This window comes from Paroedura picta, chromosome 9 (genome assembly GCF_049243985.1).
Source record: "Paroedura picta isolate Pp20150507F chromosome 9, Ppicta_v3.0, whole genome shotgun sequence".
Taxonomy (NCBI): domain Eukaryota; kingdom Metazoa; phylum Chordata; class Lepidosauria; order Squamata; family Gekkonidae; genus Paroedura; species Paroedura picta.
The window spans coordinates 50,283,422-50,309,308 of NC_135377.1; the positions used below are offsets into that span (position 1 = coordinate 50,283,422).

A 25,887-nucleotide genomic window follows, 5' to 3' on the forward strand; every position below is an offset into this window, starting at 1 on the left:
AAGGGTATCACTATTAGTGCCCCCAACCTTTGTTACACTGATCCATGAAGGATTTTTTCATCCATGAACTTCAGAGTTGTCACTGGAAAGGAAAATCAAGGGCAAATAAAATGCCTTATACCCATTCAAACTATTAGTGCATACAGCCCAGGATTTCCACCTAGAAATCATTGGTGTGTAGAGGTCTTTTTATCCTTTTTTCTTTCCAGAACACAAAAATGTACATGAATAGCACATGGCTACTGAAAACTGAAGGCATCCATGTGTCGAAAAGCTCCACATAGCCAATCTTTCAATACTAATGTACTGTCATCTTTGGACATAGAAAATATCATGTTTTGAGTAAAGAAAGCAGAGGTAGAGACAAAGGGAAAAATGGAAAAGATATGCTAGAATGGTTGCAGATTATAGCTTGTTAATGTTCTCCACTCAACCTTTTCATTCATTTGCATTGTTCTTTTTGTGTACTACAACAATTTATCTGTTAATTGGCACAGAGCCAAAGATCAAAGAACAAATTTTGTTAAATAAACAGCTTATTGATGGATTAATCCAATCTTCCTAGCAGTGACTCATACATGCAATAGTATTAAGATTGGCTTGTTTACACACTGTAACAACACCATTAAGGCTTAATTTTTTTTTTTAATTTAATCCACAGAGATAATAATTTCCTCACTCTACTATGATAGAAATATTTTGTAAATGAAACAATTGAGTCTATTAGGGTCTCATCCTTTAAAAATACTTCTTAAACTCATCCTGTTGCTTAATTATCAGAGACTGCATGGCCTTTAAAAGCTCTCTGGATGGACTACATACTAAATATTTTATAGACAACATCTGGTTTGATGATAGACCATTTACCAGTGTTCAAATGAAAAGACATAAATCAGCACTTCACAGCTAACTCCCTGACTCTCACACGCACACAAGCAAACAAAATAAGGCAGCCTGCTGAACTCTTGACATTTGACAAGTAGCAAGTGAAGATAGACAGGGCGGGAGAAAGAGCTGGCAGCAGTAGTAAGGAGGAGGAACAGAAAGAGAAGCTCCTATCAACTGGAAGCAATTTCAGAAGATTTTGGGAGCAGGGTTATTGTTGCCAGTAGGGATGCCAGCCTCTAAGTGAGACTTGTCAATCCCCAGAATTACAGTTCATCTCCAGGCAACTGAGCTCAGCTCCCCTGGAGAAAATGGTCACTTAGAAGGTGGAGTGTATGGCATTATACTCAACTGAAGTCCCTTCCTGCCCTCTGAAGGCTGCACCCCCAAAGTCTCCAGGTTTTCCCAACCTGGAGCAAGCAACTTCTAGTGGTCAGGTCACAGGCCTAAACAGGTGCCCAACTAGATCTGCATATACTGAGTCAGGCATCAGTCAAAGGAGTGACAAGTAAGAACTACAGCGTACAACACCATATCCCATTCTAGACTCCAACGATGTTCACAAGAGTTTTGCAACTTAAAAACTGGCTTATGTTGTTTGAGGAAATCATAACTGTGCCTGCACCATGACTCCATTTCCCTAAACTATTTTTAAGTTATACAACCTCAACCAAAAGTTATTCTGAATGACAAATAAATCTTCAAAGATTCCGAATGATGAATATTCTAGAATGATTATCAGTGTTGTCCAGTGAATGATGGACTTTTGTACTTAAGCTGATGACCTACAATGCTATCAATAAATGGTGGGACTCTAAGGCTTGCCTCTAAGCCTACATTCCTGATTTGTAGCACAGGAATAACTGTAACCCACCTTACAGGACTGTTGGGAGAGTAAATAAGAACATTTTAAAACACTTTAGCCCATTCAGATTTGGAGTTCTGAAGGACTATCCTTTCTCTTCTAGGAAAGGAAAAACCAGCAGATTAACCAGATTGTGAAAAAATCATTTGAATGATGCATATGCACTGGACCGATCACAAGAAGGGAAAGAGGTTTAATAATACCTAGAGAGCTATGTCTAAATAAATATAGTAAAAACGTACTCATTAAGGAGAGGAGTAGCACACATACCAAATTATAAGCAGGTGGACAGTGACAATAATCAAAATAGTATGAAGCCTGAACCGACACGGGAGGGGGAGAAATCACTGACTGTCTAAAGAACACAAATGGAGGGATCATCAGCTATTTCCTCCATTGGCCACTTAGCTTGCAGAACAAGGTACACAAGAGGTAAGCCCTTCAAGCAAGAGAAGTAAGCTATGAATAAATTTAATCTATTTATTTACTTAAGAGAAAGGAAGTTTACCACAGCAGACAAATTTCAGCTGGTACCAGGCAGACAGTCTTCCAACAGAAAAGAGATTTATGATGCTGCAAGCAGTGCAACAACAAATGGTAGCATTGTCACCCACCAGTCTGCTTACTGGGAGAGCGCTGAGTCCTTCTAAAGAGCTCCTTCAGGCATATTCTGGCTAGCTGCAGCAGTGTCTGCATGGTAAACCCAGACTCCACAGCATGTTCTTCAGCAGGGCTATATCGACAGCCAAGTAATGGGAAACAGCTGCTATTCTTTTATTTTTTTGTGGGAGGGGGGGCCTGGTACACTCACAGCTACAGGAATGTATCTTGCCTTTATGTCGAGCATAATAATAAAAACACATACCCAACAATAATGCAGCAGATCTCCCCCTCTGTTTTTATGATGAAATAATAATAAAACACGATTGTTTAAAATATAATGGTATTTTTAAAAGGGGAGGTCCAGCAAAGTGTTTTAACAAAAAGCAGATGTATATAGCTGTGTCTGCCACCATTCCATTTTATTTTTCAATATCTAAAAGTGTCAGAGAGCACCAACTTCTAGTCCCTTTGTAGATTCACGCGCTCCATGCATACACACTTTACAAATCCTTCCCCCCCCCCCAAATTCAATTCGTTGAAAGGAGAATAATAATCTTGCATTCTAACTCATTCATTAAGGGGGGAAATAGACTTCCCCATAGTGAAAAATATCACCACAATACAGCCATGGACATTCTCATAGAAAGGCAGCATAGCTGGTTGCTGTGCACTATCCATCTTTCCCTTAAAGAACCACAATTCTACCAAACACTTACCCAACATACACACTAAAATGACTGCCTCGCTGGTATCTCTACACCAGGGGTAATCAACCTGTGGTTCTCCAGATGTTCATGGACTACAATTCCCATGAGCCCCTGCCAGCAAATGCTGGCAGTGGCTCATGGGAATTGTAGTCCACTGACATCTGGAGGATCACAGGTTGACTACCCCTGCTCTACACTACTGCACTAGCAGCACTTTCTTTGACTGGGAAAGGTCAGGAAAGAGGCTGAACTGTCCAAACAGCCCATAGAGGCCCACAGATCACACATTCAGAATCACGGCCATAGCACATAACATCACTTAAATATCCTGACATACATTTTTGAAAAGGTTCATTTGTCGAAAAGTAAACTTCAGAAAACTATTAACTGATATTGCTGAATTGATATTTCCTGTGTAACAGGCATGACCATCATATGCAGCACAGTGTTGCAAAGAAGAGAAAGCAGCTAAAATGCAGGGATTTGAATTGGAAAAGCACACAGCCCCTGAACTAATTGTGTTTCATTTTAAATTGCTTAGGTTTGCAATTCAGAATACAAGCAAACTTTGAAATTTGGGCAGTGAATGGGTCGCAGACAGAGGGTCACAATCGGACAGAGACAATCAAGCTTCCACCAGCTCACATGTAGAGTCCTACAGGGGCGATCTTCTCTCCAATCCTATTTAACATCTTCTTGCCCAGCTGGTGCAGTGGTTCAGGCTGGGATGTTATCAATTTGCAGGTGACACACAGCTCTTGATGGATGGCCACCCTGATTAACCCCAGAAGCCTTAGCCAGATGTCTGGAAGCAGTGATGAGGTGGCTCAAGCAGAATAATCTGAAGCTCAACCCTTCAAAGACAGATATCCTATGGCTAGGCAGGAAGGGTCCAAGCAAGGAAATGTGCCTGCCCATCCTGGATGGGGCACAACTATCACTCTGCCAGGAACCTGGGCATGATCTTAGATGACTCACTCTCTACTGAGGCACAGATCACGGGACTAGCACGGCTGGCATTTTACCACCTGCACCAAGCTAAACTGGATGTGGGAGGGAGAGGAATATAACCAATGTCTATGGAAATTCTGAACTGAATATTAGGTGATTTAAGAGCAGATCTCCACAGCAGCTGCGTACAATTGCTCTGAACTTTGAATTTCTACCCGGTCAGAGACCATATACAATACATTTAGAGCAGCTGACATTGAGTTGAGAGACATGGCAGAATACTATCAGGTTTTCTGGAGCTTTCAAAGCATATTGGCATTAGGGCCAAATTTCTAAGACAAGCATTACTGTAACTGATTATATTGACATTTAGCAGTTTCTGACAATGCACATACGTGCTGCAATTCTAAAAGGGAATACAATTTATCATCAGAATAGATTCTGACAGGATCTACATATGCCCCATTTTTTCCATACAATTTGCTTTTAGGTAATGTGAAAGTCAGATTTCCTCCCTACATACAGCTAGATCATAATGTGAAAAACCATCAAAATTAAGATGAGTTGGAGACTTCCATATTATTGGACTGCATATATTGGGAAAATTTAAAGTAGCATTAACTTAAAGTTCTGAAGAGTGGGACTGCCTACAAATTCCAATTACCCATCTAGGAGAATGAGAAAGTTCCTCACTTCCTAATTATTAATAAGAAAATGAAGCTTAGTTTTTAAATGATGGGTTTGTGTAAGTTACACAGGCAGCATAAACTTCCTTTTCATTTTATTAGCAGCCAGACAACAAATCAGAAGAGAACCATCATACCATTTGATTCCTTGTGGTCAAGAATTTTTTTTTTTACAGTAACTCGTTTAGGGATTCAGACAGTAATGAGAAACACACCCATTTCATCACAGCTTCATTAATTTATTATCCATTGTTTCAGTTCTGTGATGTACTTAAGATGTGAACTTGGATATCTGTTTTGATTTGTTATAGAGCCAAACAGCTTTTCAGTAATCAAAGAGAAGTCACAAGGCTAGACAGAACTTTTTCCACAAAGCAGCAACTACTAAAAATATGAGCTCACTGAAACATATTAATGAAAACTCTACCTCAGCATGTCAAATGTAATAATGCATTCTATGAAAGGATGTATTCCCTTAATAATCTTGGGGTGAATAATACTGCTTTCACTGCTTGTTCTCTTTGAAATAATAGCAAAAAAACACCCAGGCTTGCACTTTCAAATATAAACTCAGAATAGACTTTTAATCTGTCAGGTCTGGAATCTTTCTATGGAGAAAAGTGTTGCAAGGAATTAGTATACAGATGAGAAATCCAGGTGGAATGGAAATTAAAAGGGAGAAACAGTTCTTTGTAGAAGAACAAAATGAGACGGAAGGAACAAGGAAAAAAAACAGTTTAGCTTTAACAAGAGGGGGGAAAGCATCAACTTCCAACATCTGCATTGTGCTATGGGGAAAGAAAAGAGTTTTAAGAAAAATTAACTGAACTGTATGGAGGCTATTCAACCTATAGTAAGCCTCTGAGTAATGTGAATAAAAATAGCACAAGGACTAAACAGTAGCCTGTCATATAGGAAAAGGCTGGAAGAAAAGGGGCAGCAAAGAAGCTGTTTGATTTTCTATTTTATAGGAAACTTCCTCTATTAACTACTGACCAGTAGTTTTACAACTTCAAATTAGAATAAATACATCAACTTACTGTTCCCTTTGGAGATCGAGGCAGAGAAATCTTGGCAAAAGGAAATAGATGTAAAGGAAGGGAAAGTTTCACCAAACAACATCCAACCCAAATCAATTTGATTTTTCTTGCAGCATAAAACCAGTGCACATTAGACACTGTAGAGCAGTGGTCCCCAACCTGCGGGCCGCGGCCTGGCGCCGGGCCACGAAGGCCATGGCGCCGGGCCGCGGCTCCCTCTCCCCGCCCCCCCACCCCCGCAGTAAAAAACTTCCCAGGCCGCAAGCTTGCGGCCCGGGAAGCTACTTACTGCGGGAGGGCGGGGAGAAGGAATCAGGGCCGGGCCGCGCCCGTGCAGGCCGCGCCGGCGCGGCCCGATCCGCGGGCGCGGCCGGGCGCGGCTCGCGGGTGCAGCCAGCGGGTGCGGGCGCGGGCGGCGGGCGCGGGCGGGCACGGCTCGAAGCGTGGGCGTGGCCCGCGCGGGCGCGGTCCCTGCGGGCGCGGCCCAATGCCCTGCCGATCCCCAGCCTAAAAAAGGTTGGGGACCACTGCTGTAGAGCAGCAAGAAGTGTGAGAAAAACCGGGATGTTGGGTTTGGATACAGGAAACTCAGAAGACACTACTCAACTGGGAAGCTCATTGGCTGGTCTTAGATAAGTGTGCTTCTCAATATAACTAACTTTCATAGATTCAAGTGGGTAGTCGTGTTGCTCTGAAGCTCTGAGAGTCCAGTAGCACCTTTAAGACCAATAACGATTTATTCAAGGCGTGAGCTTTCGAGTGCAAGCACTCTTCCTCAGACTATGAACTGACCATCGTTACAGAAGGAATATATAAGCAAAAGTGAATCCTGTTAAATTAGTAAACTGTGTCACAACATCCAAATACAGCCATATGATCATTTTTTTCTAAAATAGCCAATCAATCCCCTCAAATTCAGTTGTAGTTTACAAAAACATAAGAAAAATAAAACTATGTCAATGATTCATGGCTTCCACCCCACCTTTTGCTGCTGGCCCCATCTGTGTCCATACAAGTGTGAAACATTCCTACAAGTAGAAGCTGAGCTGGCAGCTATCTTGTCCTGGGACCAGAGAGTTAAATTCAAAATTACATTATATATTACTAATAGTCACATAGTCCCAATTAAAATAAATTGTGAGGAATGTAGATACAGTGTGGATACAATGTGGATACATACCCTGGACTCAACAAGGACGTAAGTTTTTTATCTCACTATGCATGCTAACCTTGTTTAACTTGTGCATCTCCATCTATTTAAATGCCTTCAGGGTGAATTCTCAGTTGACAGAAGGAATTTAAAGGGACTGTGAGTACTTTAAATGTCATAGCAGTTCATGAACACCACTGCCGTAACTTGAAAAAAGCATTTAAATTTTAAAGAGACCGCCTTCTCTTTAAAGTTTAAGTGCCTATTTTTGTCAACAGGAAACAATGAAGGATATAGCACCTTCTTTGGGGGACCCCATGGTCCAATCCTTTCCAAACCTTGGGGAGAACTGAGGAGAGGCACCAGCAGCTATGCCCTCCATAGCCTTAGATAGTCGTCGACTGATTCTCTATTATAGCCTATGGGTACCATTGACTATAATGGTCCCCCATAGGCTATAATGGAATCCTTGAAATTCAGCATTCCCAAATATTTACCAAATCCAAATACCAAACCAGTAATGGAATTCAGGAATATTGGAAAATACCAATGTTTTTCAGGTTTAATATACCTAAATCCAAAATATATCCTTGATATGTATACATTTGTATGAAAAGAAACAGTGGTAAACTGGAAAACAGGAAGTCTTCTCTCCTCGGATGTGGCACATGTCAGAGGTGACTAAAGACTCCCCTGTTTGTTACTAATATGACTTGTTGTGTGACAAATTTCTGGTTTCTCTGACATTTAAAAAAAGTGTTAAACCATACTTGGTAGGTAAAGAAAATTAACTTGTTTGACTATTTATATCCAGTCAGTCTACACCTCCAAATGCTCTGGTAATTTGGTTAATCCAAAAGAAACTGAAGATGAAATCCAGAATTAATCAGAACTGTAGTATTCAAAATATATATTTTATACTTATATTTTGTTCCCTTCACAGATTCACACACCATTTCCAAAGCAGTTTTCTTGAGTCCACTGAAACCATTCACATAGTTACCGATGTACCTTCAATAGCTGCCAGAAACATTCTTACCTTGCATTGTTGTTTTTGTAGGTTCAGAGAAGAGAGGAATGAGCAGGAGGTAGATGAGGTAGACAAATGAAAGCCCATTGTAGCGGAATGCACATGCTGCATAGGAAAAGAGAAAAAAAGACACCACATGGGCTTATGCAATGAATATACCCAGCAACTAATTTAAATTGATCATACAGAGATCTGAAGAATGTTATATACACAATTTTTGATATATGAACACTTGAACCACTTAATAAATAAATGTGAATGAAACAGAAGACAACGTGCATTTATACTTCACCATCCTTCCAAGGAACTCATGGTGATACTCCATCCAACTATTGTCAGCTATACCATATTTTATCTCATTCAGGCTGATGTCACACGGGAGAAAAAGGCTAGGAGGGTGCTAATATGGAAGCAGGGCTAATCCCAACTCCCACATGACATCGCCACTGGGCTGGCCACCTCCTGGGCCTGGTGCACACTGAGCCACTGTTGCCCTGCTCTAAGGGAATGTGGATATTTTCCACACTCCCTTAAGAACAACATGGGTCAACAGGGCCTAGCCTTGTGGATGCCCATGTGGACATCCTGGAAGGTTATCCATTCTATGGAGGCTTGGATGGGCAAAAATTGCCCCACTCAGCTCTGCAGCACTTTGTAGTGCCACAGCACCGAATGGGGCTTTTTTCTTTTTTTGCAGGAAGGTGAGTTTGTGTGCAACCCCCTTCCTGTCACCCCTCATGCATGGAGATATGCCATTTTCTTATACCTCTGTGAGGAAAGAAATGAGGAACAACATTTTATAATGAAAACTGGGAATTAAAAAGAACCTACTAAACCTACAACATTCTAACAATATATCAATATTTTAGTTCCATTGAAAAAAAGAAAATTAACCCACTGCTCTTTTTGGTGATAGAGAGAAGAAATTGTTTGACCATGACAGTTATGACATCAAAAAGCAAGTGGGGGTGAGCAGGTTAAAAAAAGCCAATAGAAGCATTATGTACAAGAAGAAGAAGAAGAAGAAGAGTTGGCTCTTATATGCTGCTTTTCCCTACCTGAAGGAGGCTCAAAGCAGCTTACAGTCGCCTTCCCTTTCCTCTCCCCACAACAGACACCCTGGGGGGGGGGAGGCTGAGAGAGCCCTGATATCACTGCTTGGTCAGAACAGTTTTATCAGTGCCGTGGCGAGCCCAAGGTCACCCAGCTGGCTGCATGTGGGGGAGCGCAGAATCAAACCCGGTATGCCAGATTAGAAATCCGCACTCCTAACCACTACACCAAACTGGCTCTACCTAAAAGGTAAAAGGTTACTCAAAACTGGTTTCCACAAAAAGACCAGGGCAAAAGTGGTCTCATCCTGACCTGGATAGCCCAGGCTAGCCTGATCTTGTCAGATTTCAGACACTAAACATGGATTGAAGACCAAAAAGAAATACTAGGGCTATGACTCTTGCCTAGAAAACCCTATGAGGTCACCGTAAGTCAGCTGTGACTTGATGGAGGGAAGACAGGCAGGCAGGCAGGCAGGGATATATTAAGTGGCCTCAAAAGAATCAGGAAAAAAAAACCTTAAGGGAAAACAAAAACAAAAAAACCCAAAGTGCAAACTAAAAACACAAAAATGCAAGCACCATGGGGCCAGAACTGACCAAAAATATTTTTTTTTAAATGCAGAAATTCTTATAGAGACCAGCTTTGTCCTATCACTCCAATAAGCAAAGTCTGAAACCTATTTACAACTCTGAAGTTGAAGGCAGACTCTGTGTTGGAGGATCTTTCTGGGCACTGTAGGATATCAATCACTAATATCCTTGAATTTTTAAAAAGTTTGTTTCTTTGCAAACAATAATTAATTAATTGTGAAAAGGAGCAAATATAAGATTGTTGGAGGATCTTTCTGGGCACTGTAGGATATCAATCACTAATATCCTTGAATTTTTAAAAAGTGTGTTTCTTTGCAAACAATAATAATTAATTAATTGTGAAAAGGAGCAAATATAAGATGTTACAAATGCATACAATCCAAAACAATACATGTGACTATGACCTTCTTATGTAGAGCTAAGTGTTCCAAACTATTGCACTCAATTTTTTCTTTGTGCTTCATTATGAATTTTCCCTTTAAGAATATTATTCAGTGGCACATTGCTGCAAGAGGCAGCTTTACCATATAATATCTTTGTGTTCTTTGGATATACTATAATTCACACTGTCTTGCATGGCAAGCACTGTGCATAAAAAAATAATCATAAAGACAGGGGGAGGGAAAGCCAGCTGTGATCCAACCACACAGATGTTGAAACATTATGAGACCCACCACACTGAATGTTTTCTCATGGGATGAGCCAAATGCAGAGGTGTCAGTACAGTAATAGATTCTCTACATAAAGATGTAACTGCCCTCTGTGAAACCTAAAATACTTTTCATGCTGGAGAAAAGGTATAGAATCTCAAATCTGAAAAGAAATACTTAGGACACTTCCACACATTAAAAAAATAGTGTTACGCCAGCAAAATGGAGTAGCGCTAAAAATTCTCACACCTCTGGCCATTTATCACCTTCTGGCTCTCTCATTTTCATCTGCCACCATCTCGTGCTTATTATACTCTGCAAGAGCTGCTTGAAATGGTGGAAGAGAGCAACGAGCTTTGCATGTGACTCTCTTCCACCTGTCAATCAAGCTAGGCAGCCAATCCCCTTTCGCAATGTTTTAAAAGGCCCGCAATACCCGCTAATTTTTTTTTGTGTTAAACTTCTCCATTAAAATGCCTATGCATTTAATCATAGATGCATAGTGCTTTTTATAATGCCACTTATGGGACCACAAGTCTGGAATCTTTAAAAAATTAATCTCACTCTTTATTTGAGGGGGGGGGGAATATTAGAGAGGGATGTTTTTATTATTGTTGTTGTTGTTGTTGTTAGATTTATAGCCCGCCACTCCCTTGCGGCTCGTGGCGGGTAACAGTATCACAAATCCCCATTAAAACACCATAAAAACAATAATAACATTGCCACTGCAACGCCACAAGCCTTTGTGGAACAACTTTGGGGAAATTCTTTTTGGATTTGCCTGCATGATTGAATGCCTATTCGTTCCTCAAGGCAGTTTGCTCTAAAAAAAAAAAAAAAGACCTGTCCCCGGGCGAAGGAAGAGGGAGGCAGGTACAAGGGTGGGACACTGAAGGAGGATGCTTTTTTGCCTCCATACATTTCTTTAGTGTGTGGTTGCTCTTCTGTAGGCTGGGGAATGCTTTTTAGGCTGGGGAAGCTACTTTATGTGATTCCCCAACTAGCACCTTAAAATAGAGGATGCTGCTTGAAGTTTGCTGGATGGACGTGGGAGGCTGGCAACATGCAAAACGCCAAAAATATCACGTCTTTATAAGGTAACCATTTCACTATATTTATCGGGTGCAGAATTGCCCTTATTTGCAAATATCAGACCCTGTAATCTTAAGTCTTGGTATTGCTGTTAATCTTGAGAGCCATGTTACAATTTCAATGTTACAATCTCAAAAAAAATCCATTTTGAACATCAGAATTATCTTTAACCGCTCCTGCAGAGTGGATTAAATAAAAGGGTAAGGGGAGGAGTTAGGGCGGGACCTTCCCGCTGCCGGAACATCGCCCTCACCTGCGGAGGCCACCCGCGAAAGGAGCAGGGCCACCACATGGCAGACGCGGCGGCCCTGCTCCTTTCCACCAACCCAGCCTTGCTAGCGGTGGCCGTGCTTTCCGCTCACCCCGCCACCATTGTGGGCAGCTGCCTGCCGGGAGGCGCCAGGACGCGGCATCGTGGGACGGGAGGCCTCAAGCCACCACCAAGGACATGGTAAGCCTACGCACCACCCCACCCTCCACAACAACTACACTCCCACCAAAACCCCCCCACTCCCCCCCAATGACCCCGCTCACCACCACTTTCGCCCTTGAAACACCCCCCACCCATTCCTACATATTGCCAACCCGCACCCTCATCCCAACCCTCCCTTTGCTGCACCCGACTGCCCCCTCAGCTGACCATCCCCTCGCCCCTACTTACCCATCCACTGGATGATCCCTTTGCAGGACATCCCACCTGTGGGACAACACGGTCACGGACAGGCCGCGCAACCCGCCCACCTGCAGCCGCGAAGACTAAACCACACAGCGCGGAGGTCCGTGTATGCCTGGTTGCTGCTCCCCATGCCCACCCCCCTGCTCCACCCTGTGGAAACACCAGGCATGCGCCAAGTCCGGCGCATGCCTGGTCCTATCCCTGTCACCCCGCCACTACCACCCCCGCGCTGGCCGGAAGCGACCCGAGCCACCAAAAGCTGCCACAATTGCCATGGACCTCCCAGGAGCCGGCGAGCGGTGTGGCCGGCAAGGCTCTCAGGTTAGGCGCCACCACAGGGGGGAACCCAGCCAGCGCCCCATGGCCAGCCTCCGCTGTGGGGGTGCCCACGCCCAGGTGGAGAGCTGCCCAAACCCCCACACTACACCAGCTAGCTCCCGCTGTATTTACAGCACAGTGGGCTTACTTTCTAGTCTCAAATAATTTGCACTCAAAACCCAAATCAAACATATCAGCTGTTTTTTTATGAATGGCTCCTACATGGCCTGGTCTTATCTGAGTGCTAAACCAGCCTCCTGCTCTGGTTGTGTGTGTGTGTGTGCTGATTTCATGCAGTCCGCAACCTGAAGTATTATCATACGCAAATCATTTTAGTATTGTTAACAGCCAGACCCATCCTCAAGTTCAGAGTTGCCTTCATCAAGCATTACCAGGGCCTCGGCAAGCCTGTTAAGACATGGATGCCAGTTGCGTAGCTTCATGGAATGGTGAGAGAAATATACTTTGAATAAATCAGGAGGTGGTCAGAACAGATGTGTCTTCCTCATCCTAAGGCTTGCTTGCATAATTTAAGCAAATGGATTACTCAGGACTTATGTGAAACATCTCTGGAAGACTTTGTCATCAACTCAAGCAATTACTCTCAAACCCTCTTTTGCATATGCAAGACTACAGTTTCTTCTTCACTGTTGCCTAAGTGCAACCTAATCCTTTTAGAAGAAAAAGAATAGTTGTTTTTTATATCTGCTTTTCACTGCCCAAAGGAGCCTTAAAGCGGCTTATAGTCACCTTCCCTTCCTCTCACCACAACAGATACCCTGTGACATAGGTGAAACAGAGAGAGCTTCCGACAGGACTGCTTGATCAGAACAAACCTATCAGGGCTATGTGGAAGAGAGGGGATTCAAAACCGGCTTGTCAAATTAGAATCCACTACACCAGGGGTAGTCAACCTGTGATACATTTTTTCCCAGCATTCTCTCTCTCTCTCTCTCTCTCTCTCTCTCTCTCTGTTCAAATAGAAAAACTTTTCTAAGCATGTGGCTTGAAGGACACTGCTGTTTCCCATTAGGCTTCAAGTCTTATTCTCCCCAGAACATGGCACAGAGCATAGAAATTGATTCTATACAAACAGCATGCTTGCCATTTGGTCTTTTGCCTAGGAGCTGCTGATTCTTACCCCAGATGAGCAGGAAGTTACAAATCCGGTGAGTGTTATCAATCAGTATTATTATATTTAAGCAAACATTTTATAGCAAGACAGCACCACATATCAACTTGTTACGTAATGTAATTGTAGCTTGCCACATTTACAAATGCACATTATATGCACAAAAGCTAAACAAATAATTAAAAACCCGAAAGCATCATTTTGACACAGAGTAGGTTTTTTTCTGATGTGATGTGCTTTAGTTTTACCACCAATTTAAAGTTTCAGTTTGTACTGACAAGCTTCACAAACCTTTATATTCTCTGTAAGCCTTAAGTTATAGTTAGGGGAAAATGCAGCAGCTGCATAAAATTTTCACAGCACACTGCTAATATGCAAATTACAGAACTGACAGATGTAGAGTATTTCAGCTCTGTGGCATGACATCATTTTTCAAAGAGCTGAAAATTAAGCCTGCAACTAACCAAGGCTTCTGCTTATACGTCTATTACTGCCAGTCAAATTACTCTGAACTAATTGAGCCCTGCTGTTCAAGTTTTAGTGAATAAAAACACTTTATGCCATGATACACAAAATGGTTTTGGCTAATAAGTCCAAAAGTTTCAGCAGTCCAGTCTAGAAGTATCTCAGATGGTGGTAAGACATCCAAGTAAAAAATACCATAAGGAATCTAGAGATGCTATATGATAAAGGGTCATTACATAATGGTGAATTATGAGCTGAGGTGAGTAGATTTAAATCTTGCTTTTCAACGTGCAAAATATCAACCGAAAAACCGGATGTGAGACAAATCCCAAATGGGTGAAATATCTGGGAATCTACCTATACAAAGACTTCCAAGAACTCTTCACTGGTAACTATGAAAGACTATGGAAGACTATGCAACTGGATATCAAAAGATGGAATGAGTCAAAACTGTCCTGGTCGGCTTGAATGGCCACGGTCAAGATGAACTTGTTGCCCAAATTCAACTTTTTGTTCCAAATGTTACCAATAGTGATCCAGGAGAAAACGCTAAGAAAACGGCAATCAGTAATCAACAAATTTAACTGGAGTGGAAAAAGGCAGTTGCTTTTAAAATACTTCAAGATGTCAAGGAGAGAGGAGGCCAAGGTGTTCCTAATCTAAAACTATACAAAGACGCAGCAGCACTTACATACATAGTGGACTGGATTCGGGAACCGCACTCAAGAGAATTGGTATTTGAAAGAAAAACCATGGGTAACAGTTTCCATGAAAGACTATGGCCAGCAGGAAAACAAAAACAAAAAGCAGTAGCAAACACCTGGATTAGTGGGCTCTTGAATGTATGGTCAAGATATAATAAGAGACTATACCCAGTACCATCAATATTGAAATCGCCAATTGAGGCATATTTTGGGAAAGCTCAACAGAAAAGGTTGACTTGTCTTCAGTACAAAGACTTAATATCAAAGACAGGCAAGTTTAAGGATATACAAACAATAAAGAAAGAAGGAGTAGAAATTCAATGGTTAGAGTACAACCAACTAATATCTGGATTTAAAGCAGAGTTTCAGCAACCGTTAAATCTAGTGCAGTGGTCCCCAACCTTTCCAAGGCTGGGGACCGGCAGGGCATCGGGCCGTGCCCGCACGGACCGGCCGCGCCCGTAGGCCGCACCCACGCATCGGGCCGCACCCACGGGCCGTGCCCACACATCGGGCCGCGCCCGCGGGCCACGCCCGCACGGGCCGCGCATGCGCGATGCGCGGCCCGGCCCTGATTCCCTCTCCCCGCCTTCCCGCAGTAAGAAGCTTCCTGGGCTGCAAGCTTGCGGCCTGGGAAGTTTTTTACTGCGGGGGGCGGGGAGAGGGAGCCACGGCCCGGCGCCATGGCCTTCGCGGCCCAGCACTGGGCCGCGGGCCGCAGGTTGGGGACCACTGATCTAGAGGCTCCAATACCAGAGTTTGAAAACTTAGTAATCCAAGATAAACCACATTTACAGGGCCAAATATATAAATTGTTATTAAGGTATGAGACAGAAATGGAACGGGTTAAGCCATGTATGATCAAATGGATGCAAAATATTGAGATTAATGTGACAATGGAACAATGGGAGTTAGTATGGTCTAGAATACCAAAGTATACTAATAGTAAAATACTTAAAGAAAATTGGTATAAAATGTTTTATAGGTGGTATGTAACACCAAAAGTGATCGCTAAAATTGCCAAAAATTGTAACAACAAATGTTGGAAATGTGATGATAAAGTAGGTTCTTTTTTTCATATGTGGTGGAGATGTGAAAAAGTTTATATGTTTTGGGCAAAAATACATATTATTATGCAGAAAATGTGGGATCTTAGATTTCCTATGAAAGCTGAAGCTATGTTATTAAGTGTTCCTCCGCAGTGCCTCCCAACCCACACACAGAGTTTTTTCTTACCCAATTCATGGCTGAATTCCATTATAGTCCCAATTTTCAAAAAAGATAGCACTAACATTCCTAGCAACTATCGCCCCATAAGTCTATTATCTGTACTGGGGGAACTATATTCAAAACACTTATTGGGACGTTTATTAGACTGGATGACTATTAATAATCTACCAGGCAAAGAACAAGCAGGATTCCGCTCTGGATGTACCTCACTTGACCATTGTCTTGTATTATCCTTTCTAGCAGAAAAGTACTCCTTACATCTAAAAGGCAAATTATATGCAGCTTTCATTGATTTACGGGGAGCATTTGATTCCATCAATAGATCCCTATTATGGAATAAATTAACTGCTCTGGGAATGGACAAGCGATTGCTTTTCCTAATTCGTAAATTACACACTTCAAACAGCTGTTAAGTGAGGTTTGACAGTAACGGTTCCTTAACTGAAAAGATCCCGGTCACTAAAGGAGTGAAACAAGGATGCCTTCTGGCCCCATCATTATTCAACTTATTTTTAGTAGATCTTCCTAATCAACTGGCAGAATCTGAAGGTCACGCACCTAGGTTAAATTCCCACCCTATTCCTCTCTTGTTGTATGCGGACGATGCAGTTCTTCTTTCCATCTCTAAAATTGGGCTCATGCGTCTACTCTCAGCATTCTCATCCTTTTGTTCCCAAAACAGCTTGTTTATCAATTTTGATAAAACTAAGATAACGATCTTCTCTAAGACCTGGAAATGCAGCCAATGGAAAGCAGATGGAAATCCTGTGGAGCAAGTAAAATGTTTCAGATACTTGGGCGTTAGTTTTCACCACCAAATGAATTGGTCCTTGCATCGGAAAGCGGCACTTGCCGCGACAAAGAACCAGTTAAGTGCAGTCTCACGTTTTCACTTTCGTAGTGGGAACCAGTTTGTGCCAGCAGCGATCCAGATTTTTCAGGCAAAGGTTGTTAATCAACTCTTATATGAGATACCAATCTGGATTGAGTCTTTAAATGATGAAGTGGATCGTATAGCCACAATTTTTTTCGTCGTATTTTGGGTCTTCCAAATATGATTAGTCTTGCCACCCTTTGTAATGAGTTGGGTCTTGGTCTGTTGTCATCTAGAGCATGGTTATCCACTATTAAATTCTGGATAAAATTACATTATCGCTCCACGATCTGCTAAGTGATCCTTTTGTTTCTAAATGGTACTCGCAGATCCAACATAAAATTCACACTCTGGGTATCAACTTGGAGCCTCTGGCTAATGATGAGGAGTTTCAAATATACAGTATTATTAGACAGAGAATCCGTGATATTGACAGACCATCGAAGCGGGAATCATTCGGACTTGTTCCCCCCGCTTCTTCGGCCTTGCTTCCAATACAGGTCAAGGAGCTACTTATATGCAAAGTCTTATTAACCCATTCCATCGTCGTGCTTTTATGCTTGCTAGATTAAACATCTTCCCATCAGCTGTCCTAGCAGGCAGATACAGCAATGTACCAATTGGGAACAGACTTTGTAAATTTTGCCAATTAGAGCCTGACTCAGTGCCACATATTCTACTCTATTGCCCATCACATTCTATGCTTAGACAACAACTTGTTGTCCCTATCACGATGGACCTTTCTGGCCCTATGGACAGAATAACCAGACATTTGTTAGCTGATAGGTCCCCAGAAATAACGGAACTGGTGGCCGAATTCTTGGCTACTGTGATACAAAAGGACAGTTGGCTAGGCAAGAATCAGGTCTAGACCAGGGGCAACTACAACTGGTGGAAATTACTGATTGCTGGGCACTCTGGAGGAATCTACTGTTAGTTACTGCTTATTTTCTTTTCTTTTATTGTTTATCTAAACTATGTAATTTTTATCAATTAATTATAATTATGAATTACCCTTGTTCTTATGATGTGTTATATGCCATTAAAGGTTTTTTTGAATTTGAATTTTGAAATTCAAACATGGAGGTACAATGCTAACTTATTATACCTATATGACTAAAAATAGTAACTTTATAGAGGGCGTCAACCCAAGGGTCAGACATGACTTGGTGCTTGCACAGGGCATACCTTTACCTTTTATACTAAAAATAAATGGAGGAAATCCTTAGGTTATAACATTCATTTGAGAATTTGGTCCCATTAATTTACCTGTAGTTCCTCTTTCTCGATTTCTACTTTTTTAAGGGAGAATGTACATAAGACAGACAAATGCTAATTTTCTGCATATGTGGTGGCATTGTGAAAGAACAGAGTTGTTCTGGGAGATGGTGGTGAATGGTCATAGGCCTTTACTATAAATTTGATAAAAACTGTAGAACTTGTTCTGTTTAATTCTATAGCATATATTCCAAAACAATATCAACCCATTGCTTTATATTTACTATAACTGCTGAGAACTGTTCTTTACAAAAGTTTAGAACGTAAGCCCACAAAAATTTGATTCGTTAAATAAAGCTAAAGAAATATATACGATCTATTAACATTGACTTTAATGCAGAAATCCTAAAATATAGAAACGGTTGAAAGAATTTGGAACTTTGTGGTGCTGAGGATTAACAGTTTCTTAAAACTGTTTCATACATAATTGTATGAGCAATCAATTATACATGCAATATTTGTTGTTATACTTAATGTAAGCATAGTTGAACTGGACAAAAAATAAATTGCCTAGCAGGCTGCGAATTCTCAAAAGAGGATGCAACACCTTTTGGCATTAAATTTGGCCACAGCCTTTAATTGCCACTCTCAACGGAGGGTTAGCCCCAGAACAATGCCCGGTTAAGGAAGCCTGACCCCTCAGCCGTCCGGCTGCTTTTATGTAACGAGCCGTGATGCTCGGGGTCCCTGTCTGAATCCCAGCGGGAGGACAGGTTGTGCTGCATCACGGCCTATGTTACATGGGAGGTGACATGGTGGGAGCCAACGGACATCTGTCTCCATTGGGCTTCCTAGCCGCCTGGCCACAGGCCCCTGGCCTCCCAGCCGGGTAGGCCGCACCCTTTTTGTGGCTGGTCTCTTTAAAGAGACCCCCTCCTCCAGGGGGTCCCGTATGCAAATGGGTCACCCTGCCAACAGGCCCCTTACCTGGGTTAACCCGCAGCTGCAACAAAATGAATACTCAATAATAAAATATAGACAACAGGGAGGGTGGGTGGGTTGCTGTTCAGGCTGCCGGTCGCAAAAAGCAAAGCAGCCACATGCATGGCCTTATATAGGCCACGCTCTGCTCCCTCCACGTGACAAGGGAGCTGCAGCCAATCTGATGCTGAAGCCAGCAACACTTTCTCTTCTGACAATGACGCGGCGCCAATTGCAGCCACGGTAAGTCCATGGCCACACATTATACCCACATTATAAATTAGTCATAAAAATCAATTAGTAATAAAATCAATTAAAAATAGTATAGATTAAATAAACTCCTGGTTTAACTCTGGTTAAAATTGACACATTTCTATGTACATTGTATTTATGGATCCACATTTATGGATCCACATCCCCTTCCAGAAGGGTTATACCATAAACCGCCATGAGCCAGTCTGGCTTAGGGAGTGGTGTGGACAGATCTAAATAAAAATAAATATAAATACTACAGACTCCATAAACTCATTAGAACAATACTATCACTACCTAAAAATAATCCTGTTTCATTGCCTATATATCTGATGTTCTATAATACTGAGATCCTTGTGTGAACTGAAGTTATAAGGCTGAAGGTGAAAATGAACACTCAGTTCTTGCTCTGATGGGACATTTGCAAAAAGAAATGTAGAACAATACATTCCAGAAAAGTAAGCTCATGAGTACAGCACAGAGGTCTTCCTAATATTTCCAAAAACTATACAATGCACTATGTTTAAGAAAAAAATTATAACCATGCAGCAGTACAGCTGCCACAAATTCTATACAGAAAATTTGATTTGATACCAGGCCACACCTTCTAATTTTTCATTACATTTTGCCATATGATAGTTCTATGTTGTTGTTAGGTGTGAAGTCATGTCTGACCCATCGCAACCCCATGGACAATGATCCTCCAGGCCTTCCTGTCCTCTACCATTCCCCGGAGTCCATTTAAGTTTGCACCGACTGCTTCAGTGACTCAATCCAGCACCCTCATTCTCTTGTCATCCCCTTTTTCTTTTGCTCTCAGCAAAAGTTTTGCTGGTGAAAGTTTGCTGGTTTGCTGGTGAAAGAGCATTAGGCTCTTAGGCTCTTGAGCTTTTTTAAAAAAACTCTATGGACAATTCCAAAAGGCAAAATGATAGTTCTATACAGAATTGCAAATGAATTATTTTACAGCTTCATAGAGACTGTGACAATAGGAAAACAGAACCATCATCACAGTCTATTTCAAGTACCTTGTTGGTCTTAAAGGTGCTACTGGACTAAAATTTTATTCTGCTGTTTCAGACCAACATGGCTGCACACGTAAATCTGTCTCAAGCACAAACTGGCATGTGAAGCTTTGGAGGTATCAAGCATACACTTAAAACAATTAACTTTAATGCCAATTCTCATAGAACAGTACCGTCCTCCAGTGAATCCAGTCTTGCAAAGAACTGATACATTGCTAGTATTATATCCTTTCTTTTTTAAAAAAAAATTTAATTGACAGTGAATCACTTACAACTTGAAAAAACATGCCCAGTGTGAAACTGACCAATAAGGAGAGACCAAGCACAACCCATCAAAACAAAAACCTGATGCATCTCGATGCAGATAACATTCTCCCCAATTCCACAGATGGGAAAAAAATTATAGGTGAAAAAGCAAGTACAGGATTCAAATTAAAGGTATCCCACCTTGAATTCAGTGATAATTGAAAGTAAGCTGTCCGTGCAGAGAAGGCTACTAATACAGCCAAGAAAAGCAAGCAAGAATAACATTGCCACAACAGTAGCCACAACAGTAGTCGGAAAGTTAAGCTTTCCTTGCTGTCACCACTATAGGGCATGTTCTAACATGATCTCTAGTCCACTTTTGTGTTTTAGAACAAAACTTTCACCACTATAGACCAGGTGTCCAAACTTTCTGAAAGGCATTAACATTGCTATCCTTACATTAACCCTGATGATCCCCATCATCATCATAATTATTATCATTATCATTATCATTATCATTATTATTACCAGTGCAACTTACCTATAAAATTTTAAATAGGTATTTTCTAGCTGACTTTGAGGCACACTAACAGCAACTTTTCTTTGTAAATATTTTGTTTCTCAACTTGATTTCTGTCTCTCAATCTATGGCAATAACAGAGTACTAACCCATGTGAACAATCCTTTTAAAGGATGTACTTTTGTTTTCTAATTTTAGGTTTCTGTTTCATGCAATCTGCCTTTTTGTGCATCACATCACAGCAATTAGCAAGTTGTTTCTAAATTTAACTTACATCACTTGAAAATTCATTTATTCAATTGCCATGGCTTTTCCTTTCAAATGTATTGCCTATGCCATGTTAGATCTAGAGTAATGTAAGATTCTGAAGATGTTTGTAACTGTCCAAAATTTAATCTTCATTATGCAGTACATTTCAAAAATGGACTGCAAGCCTTGCTTCTTTCAAAAGCTTCACAATCCATGTATAGTGTGTTTTCTTAGCAGCACTAGTAACCAAGTGGCCAACAGACTGCGCGACCATAATGAAGCTACTATAGCAGCATTCTCTTTTCTAAAAGATTAACTGTAGAATGATGCCCTTCAACAAACTATCAGCCCAATCTCAACACGGAACAGGATATCCCAAATGATTTATTACATCCTAGACCATTTATGCACTGGGAACTTCACTGCCCCAGCTCCCATGCAGGAGCACAAATCTGGGGCAGATGAGGCGCACTGGGACAAATGCTCCCCTGTGTGGATGCAGGAAGAGGTGGGGCAACCTGCCACAATGAAAACTCCAGCCTGCAGCCCAGCATAAAACCTCCAGTGCATAAACGGTCCTAGTGTGTTTAGAATAACCACTGCATTCTTTTCACATAACATTTGCATGCGCAGCTTTGTGAAACAATAAAATGGAGCAATCTTCCCGCCAAATTAATTACTCTAATATGTTTATCTTTAAAAGAAGCAAAAAGCACAATTGCATATTCTTCTGGATCCAGGCCACTGTAATCAAGCCAAGGTCTCTGCTAAGGAGAGTCCAAGTTGATTTCAGAAAGCAGTGGAACAGCATCATTGACCAGAATTTAAACATTAATTGTTATGAATTTCAGCAGAAGAAAAAAAATTAATTCTTGCTATTTTCAAAAATCTAATCTCCTCTAAGGAATTATTAGGAAAGGGAAGATTACAAACATCACTGTATATATGTCACTTCTTCTTAGGATGGTGTACTTTTAATATTAAAGCAAGCTATTCTTCCATTTGCCAAAATAAATTATGTTGCAAAGTTTAGCGAAAACAAGTACTATGTAATAATCCCATTGTGGGCAAATATACCTTTCACAGATTTCATCCACGTATAAATCTCAGTCATGTTACCAAAAAACCTATTACCCAATTTGAATTCAAAGTATTGGATACCAGCTGCTTTAAATGAAAGTAACCTCACTGGTGTTGGCAGCCACTGTAAATCATGCTCCAGAGATGCCAAGAGAAATATGCTAATGTATAACAGCTGAACCTATAGCCTTTTGATTCTCTATGGTTTCTAAAATGACTTACCTTGCTTCACCACAAAAGGTTTTAGTGACCTGCTCTGGATATTCAGGCAAGTCCATGTGCAATACCAACTTCTGATAAAAGAGTTTTGAGAAATTGCTTTCTTCAGGAAATTACTCTCTAACAACAACTCTATTTCACAGGGACATTTTAAATGTAAAGCTCCAAGGTTTGATCCTCTCAACTGGTGACCCAAGGGATTCAACAATAAATTACAGTATTTGCTGGCGTATAAGAGTACTTTTTCCCCCTGAAAAACATGCCTCCAAGTGGGGGAGGTCGTCCTATACGCCGGGTGCACTTCAGTTGGGGTAGACATAGCTGCCCATAGTACTGTAATGTAATGTAATAAACTCTATATTTTGAGTGGAAATGTTGGGGGGTCGTCTTATACGCCCAGTCATCTTATACACTGGCAAATACGATATTATGTTTTCTTTAAAAGGCACATAGAATCATAGAGTTGGAAGGGACCACCACGGGTATCTAGTCCAACCCCCTGCAGAATGCAAAAAACTTCACAACTACACTGACAATAAAGCTGAAATGGAATGTAACCTCAGGGCTATTCAGATTGTGTGAACATCTTTGTGTATATATAGTACAAGGCACTACCATCTCATAGCTATCAACTTATTAAACAATTAAGATCAGTGCAACAGAATAGGCTACAGAAAAAAAAAACCTTGCATTGAAATAGTTTCAGAATAAAACCTACTGAGTTCAATTCTGAGGGCATTTCTGCATACCAGGCAGGAAGCATATTCCAGCGCCTCCAGATGACGCCAGGCGCTGGCTCACGATTTCTGCCATTTTAACCTGCAACTGTGTGAATTACACAAAGTGGATTCACCTCCTGGAAATGTGTGACCCCCTGGCAAACAACCCACCTGCAAACAGTGGGAAGAAGATTTGGATAGGGAAATGCGCTATATTCTATGTCCCGCCCTTGCTCCCACCCTCCTCCCTCCATTCCCTGTCCAGCGATAGAGGCAGATCCCCACCCCCACCCCACCATTGCAAACAGCATAATCTTCTTTGTAGGTTTTCCTATCTAAGTGCAGCCTCCCTGTCCTCTTCAGTCCACAGACCCCCGTCCCTTCTGCTGCCCTCTTTCCTTCCTAGCCCACAGGTCTGACAGTTCATGCCAGTGCACAGGCACCCCAAATGCCTTACCTTCCTCTCTGCATACCTCGTACGCCAGGTGCTGCCTTCACACCGCCTGTGTAGCGCACAGTGTATGAGGTGCTGGGAAGGGAGAGAAGGCATTCAGGGCATCTGTGCACTGGCATGGACTGGCAGAGCTGCAGGCTGGGGGGGAGAAAAGAGCAGCAGAAGGGAAGGGGGTCTGCGGACCAAAGAGGATGGGGAGGATGCGCTTAGATACACATAAGTGTATCTAAGAGAAGATGGTTATGTGAAAATCTCTATTACCATCCATGCAGAAGAAGAATGAATGTGCTTCAGTCTATGTGGAGGAACCAGCTAAATTACATAATGCACAGGGGGCCAGGATCAAGAGTAAAATGGAGAACCAAGGTGAGCAACCACTATCCTTTACTTCCATTTAATAAAAACTGGACCGATGGAAGTGGACAGCTTATTCTATTTGGCCGCAGGATTAACAGAATTGGATTCTGAATAAGAAAGCTGTGACTCAGCATGAATCACCTTAAATAATAGAAAATGAGGACTTCTAAAATTGAATATGTTCACTACTCCAGAAATTACATGCATACATACATACATGCATGCATACATACATACATACATACATACATACATACATACATACATACATACATACATACATACATACATACATACATACATACATACATACATACATACATACATACATACATACATATGATGGGCGCGGAAATATAAGTACCATTTTTGGGCTCAGTTATTACATGTGAGATGCTGTTCTTGCAAAAAGCACTTGCTGATATTGGGTGTAAAGACTTGCCAGCAAGAGTACTATTTCAATGGGACCAGTGCAGTTGGCTTCAGAATGCCCAAAAGGTGATAAGGACAATAAATAATTATCTTCTTTCTCTACTACTATCTGGGTTATAGAAGGCGTTTTAGTCATGCCTGGCAGTGGGCAAGTACTCCCAAGCAGCAGCAGTTGCACAATACTCCCAGAATACTCAAAACACTAGCACAGTGTCACAATCTATAAAAAAGCACCAGTCCTTTATGCCAGTTCTATACTTATTCGTCAGCAGTCACAGCTCATTGATTCAACCTGTCTCATAACCAAGAGAAATGTTCTTTCTCCATTTATTTCATTTTGCCGCAAGATAAAATACCAGTTGAAAGAAAATTATTTAAAAGATGCTAGGAATATGTTACTAGAATTCCAACATTTCTCACTTTTTAACATCCCTAGGATTAACAGAAGGATCACAGAAAATAGCAGCTTCTAAATCCCTATTTTTATTCCATTGAATGGGTGCTAGCTCTGGGTTGGGTAATACCTGGAGGATTTGGGAGTGGACCCAGGAGTTGGCAATATCTGGGGCAGCGAGGGACCTCAGTGTTGGAGAGTGCTATGGAGTCCACCCTCCAATGCAGCCATTTTCTTCAGGGGAATTGATCTATTTAGTCTGGAGATGAGGTATAATTCCAGGGGATCCCCAGGACCCATCCGGAGACTGCAGTCTGTTTAAAATACCAATGCAAGAAACAATCTACTATTTTGCCAACTCAGCTGCTACAAGCAAAAGCTACATTTGTTGAAATGGAAATTCTTAGACAGAGAGCACAGCAGAGACTTTTCTACTTCCTGAACCATCAGATAAGCACACTTTGTTTATGCTGAAGAATGAAAACAAAACCATGTGCTTTCTTTTTTAAGTGGTAGGGTTTTTAATGTGAACAAGGCTCATCATCAAGATTATAAATAGACAAAAATCAATTTCAGCACTTAAATTATTCCTGGAATATGCTGGAACAACTATCCTTGTTTCTAAAGTCAAGAAAAGTTATGTATCAATCATGCCTACTTTTGGGGGGAGTAAGATCCATTGGGAAGAGCAGAGGACAAGTACGAATAGAGCTGTTCTTAATGATGCAACTGGACTAAGGCCAAAAGGACATTCAGTGGCTTATGTGAATGGACACAAAAAAATTCCAAAGCTGCTTGACATATAGAATAGGAATAAAAAATACAACCAAGGCCAATGGAGCAAAATAAAGTAAATATATATTTAATTACTTGGTTAAAATTCCCTAAATTCCCCACGCATTTTGTCAACAGGCTTTGTCAAAAGAATCTGTTAGTGTTGTAGCAATTATTCTAAAAGAACATAGAATGTGGCAAGTATGAATTGAGGTAAACTTGAAATCATAGAATGAGAAATAAAATATTTGAACATTACAATC

The 25,887-nt window shown here is 41.3% G+C and overlaps 1 protein-coding gene across 6 annotated transcripts in view; it reads right to left on the reverse strand.

Annotated features, from left to right (window-relative positions):
- PIEZO2 (piezo type mechanosensitive ion channel component 2) overlaps positions 1–25,887 on the reverse strand; it is a 273,980-nt gene that overhangs the window by 212,445 nt on the left and 35,648 nt on the right. For all 6 annotated transcript variants that reach the window (XM_077352782.1, XM_077352780.1, XM_077352783.1 and 3 more), the window contains exon 2: positions 7,927–8,022. In XM_077352782.1, the coding sequence (XP_077208897.1) occupies positions 7,927–8,022 (96 nt within the window). The remainder of the gene's footprint in view (positions 1–7,926; positions 8,023–25,887) is intronic.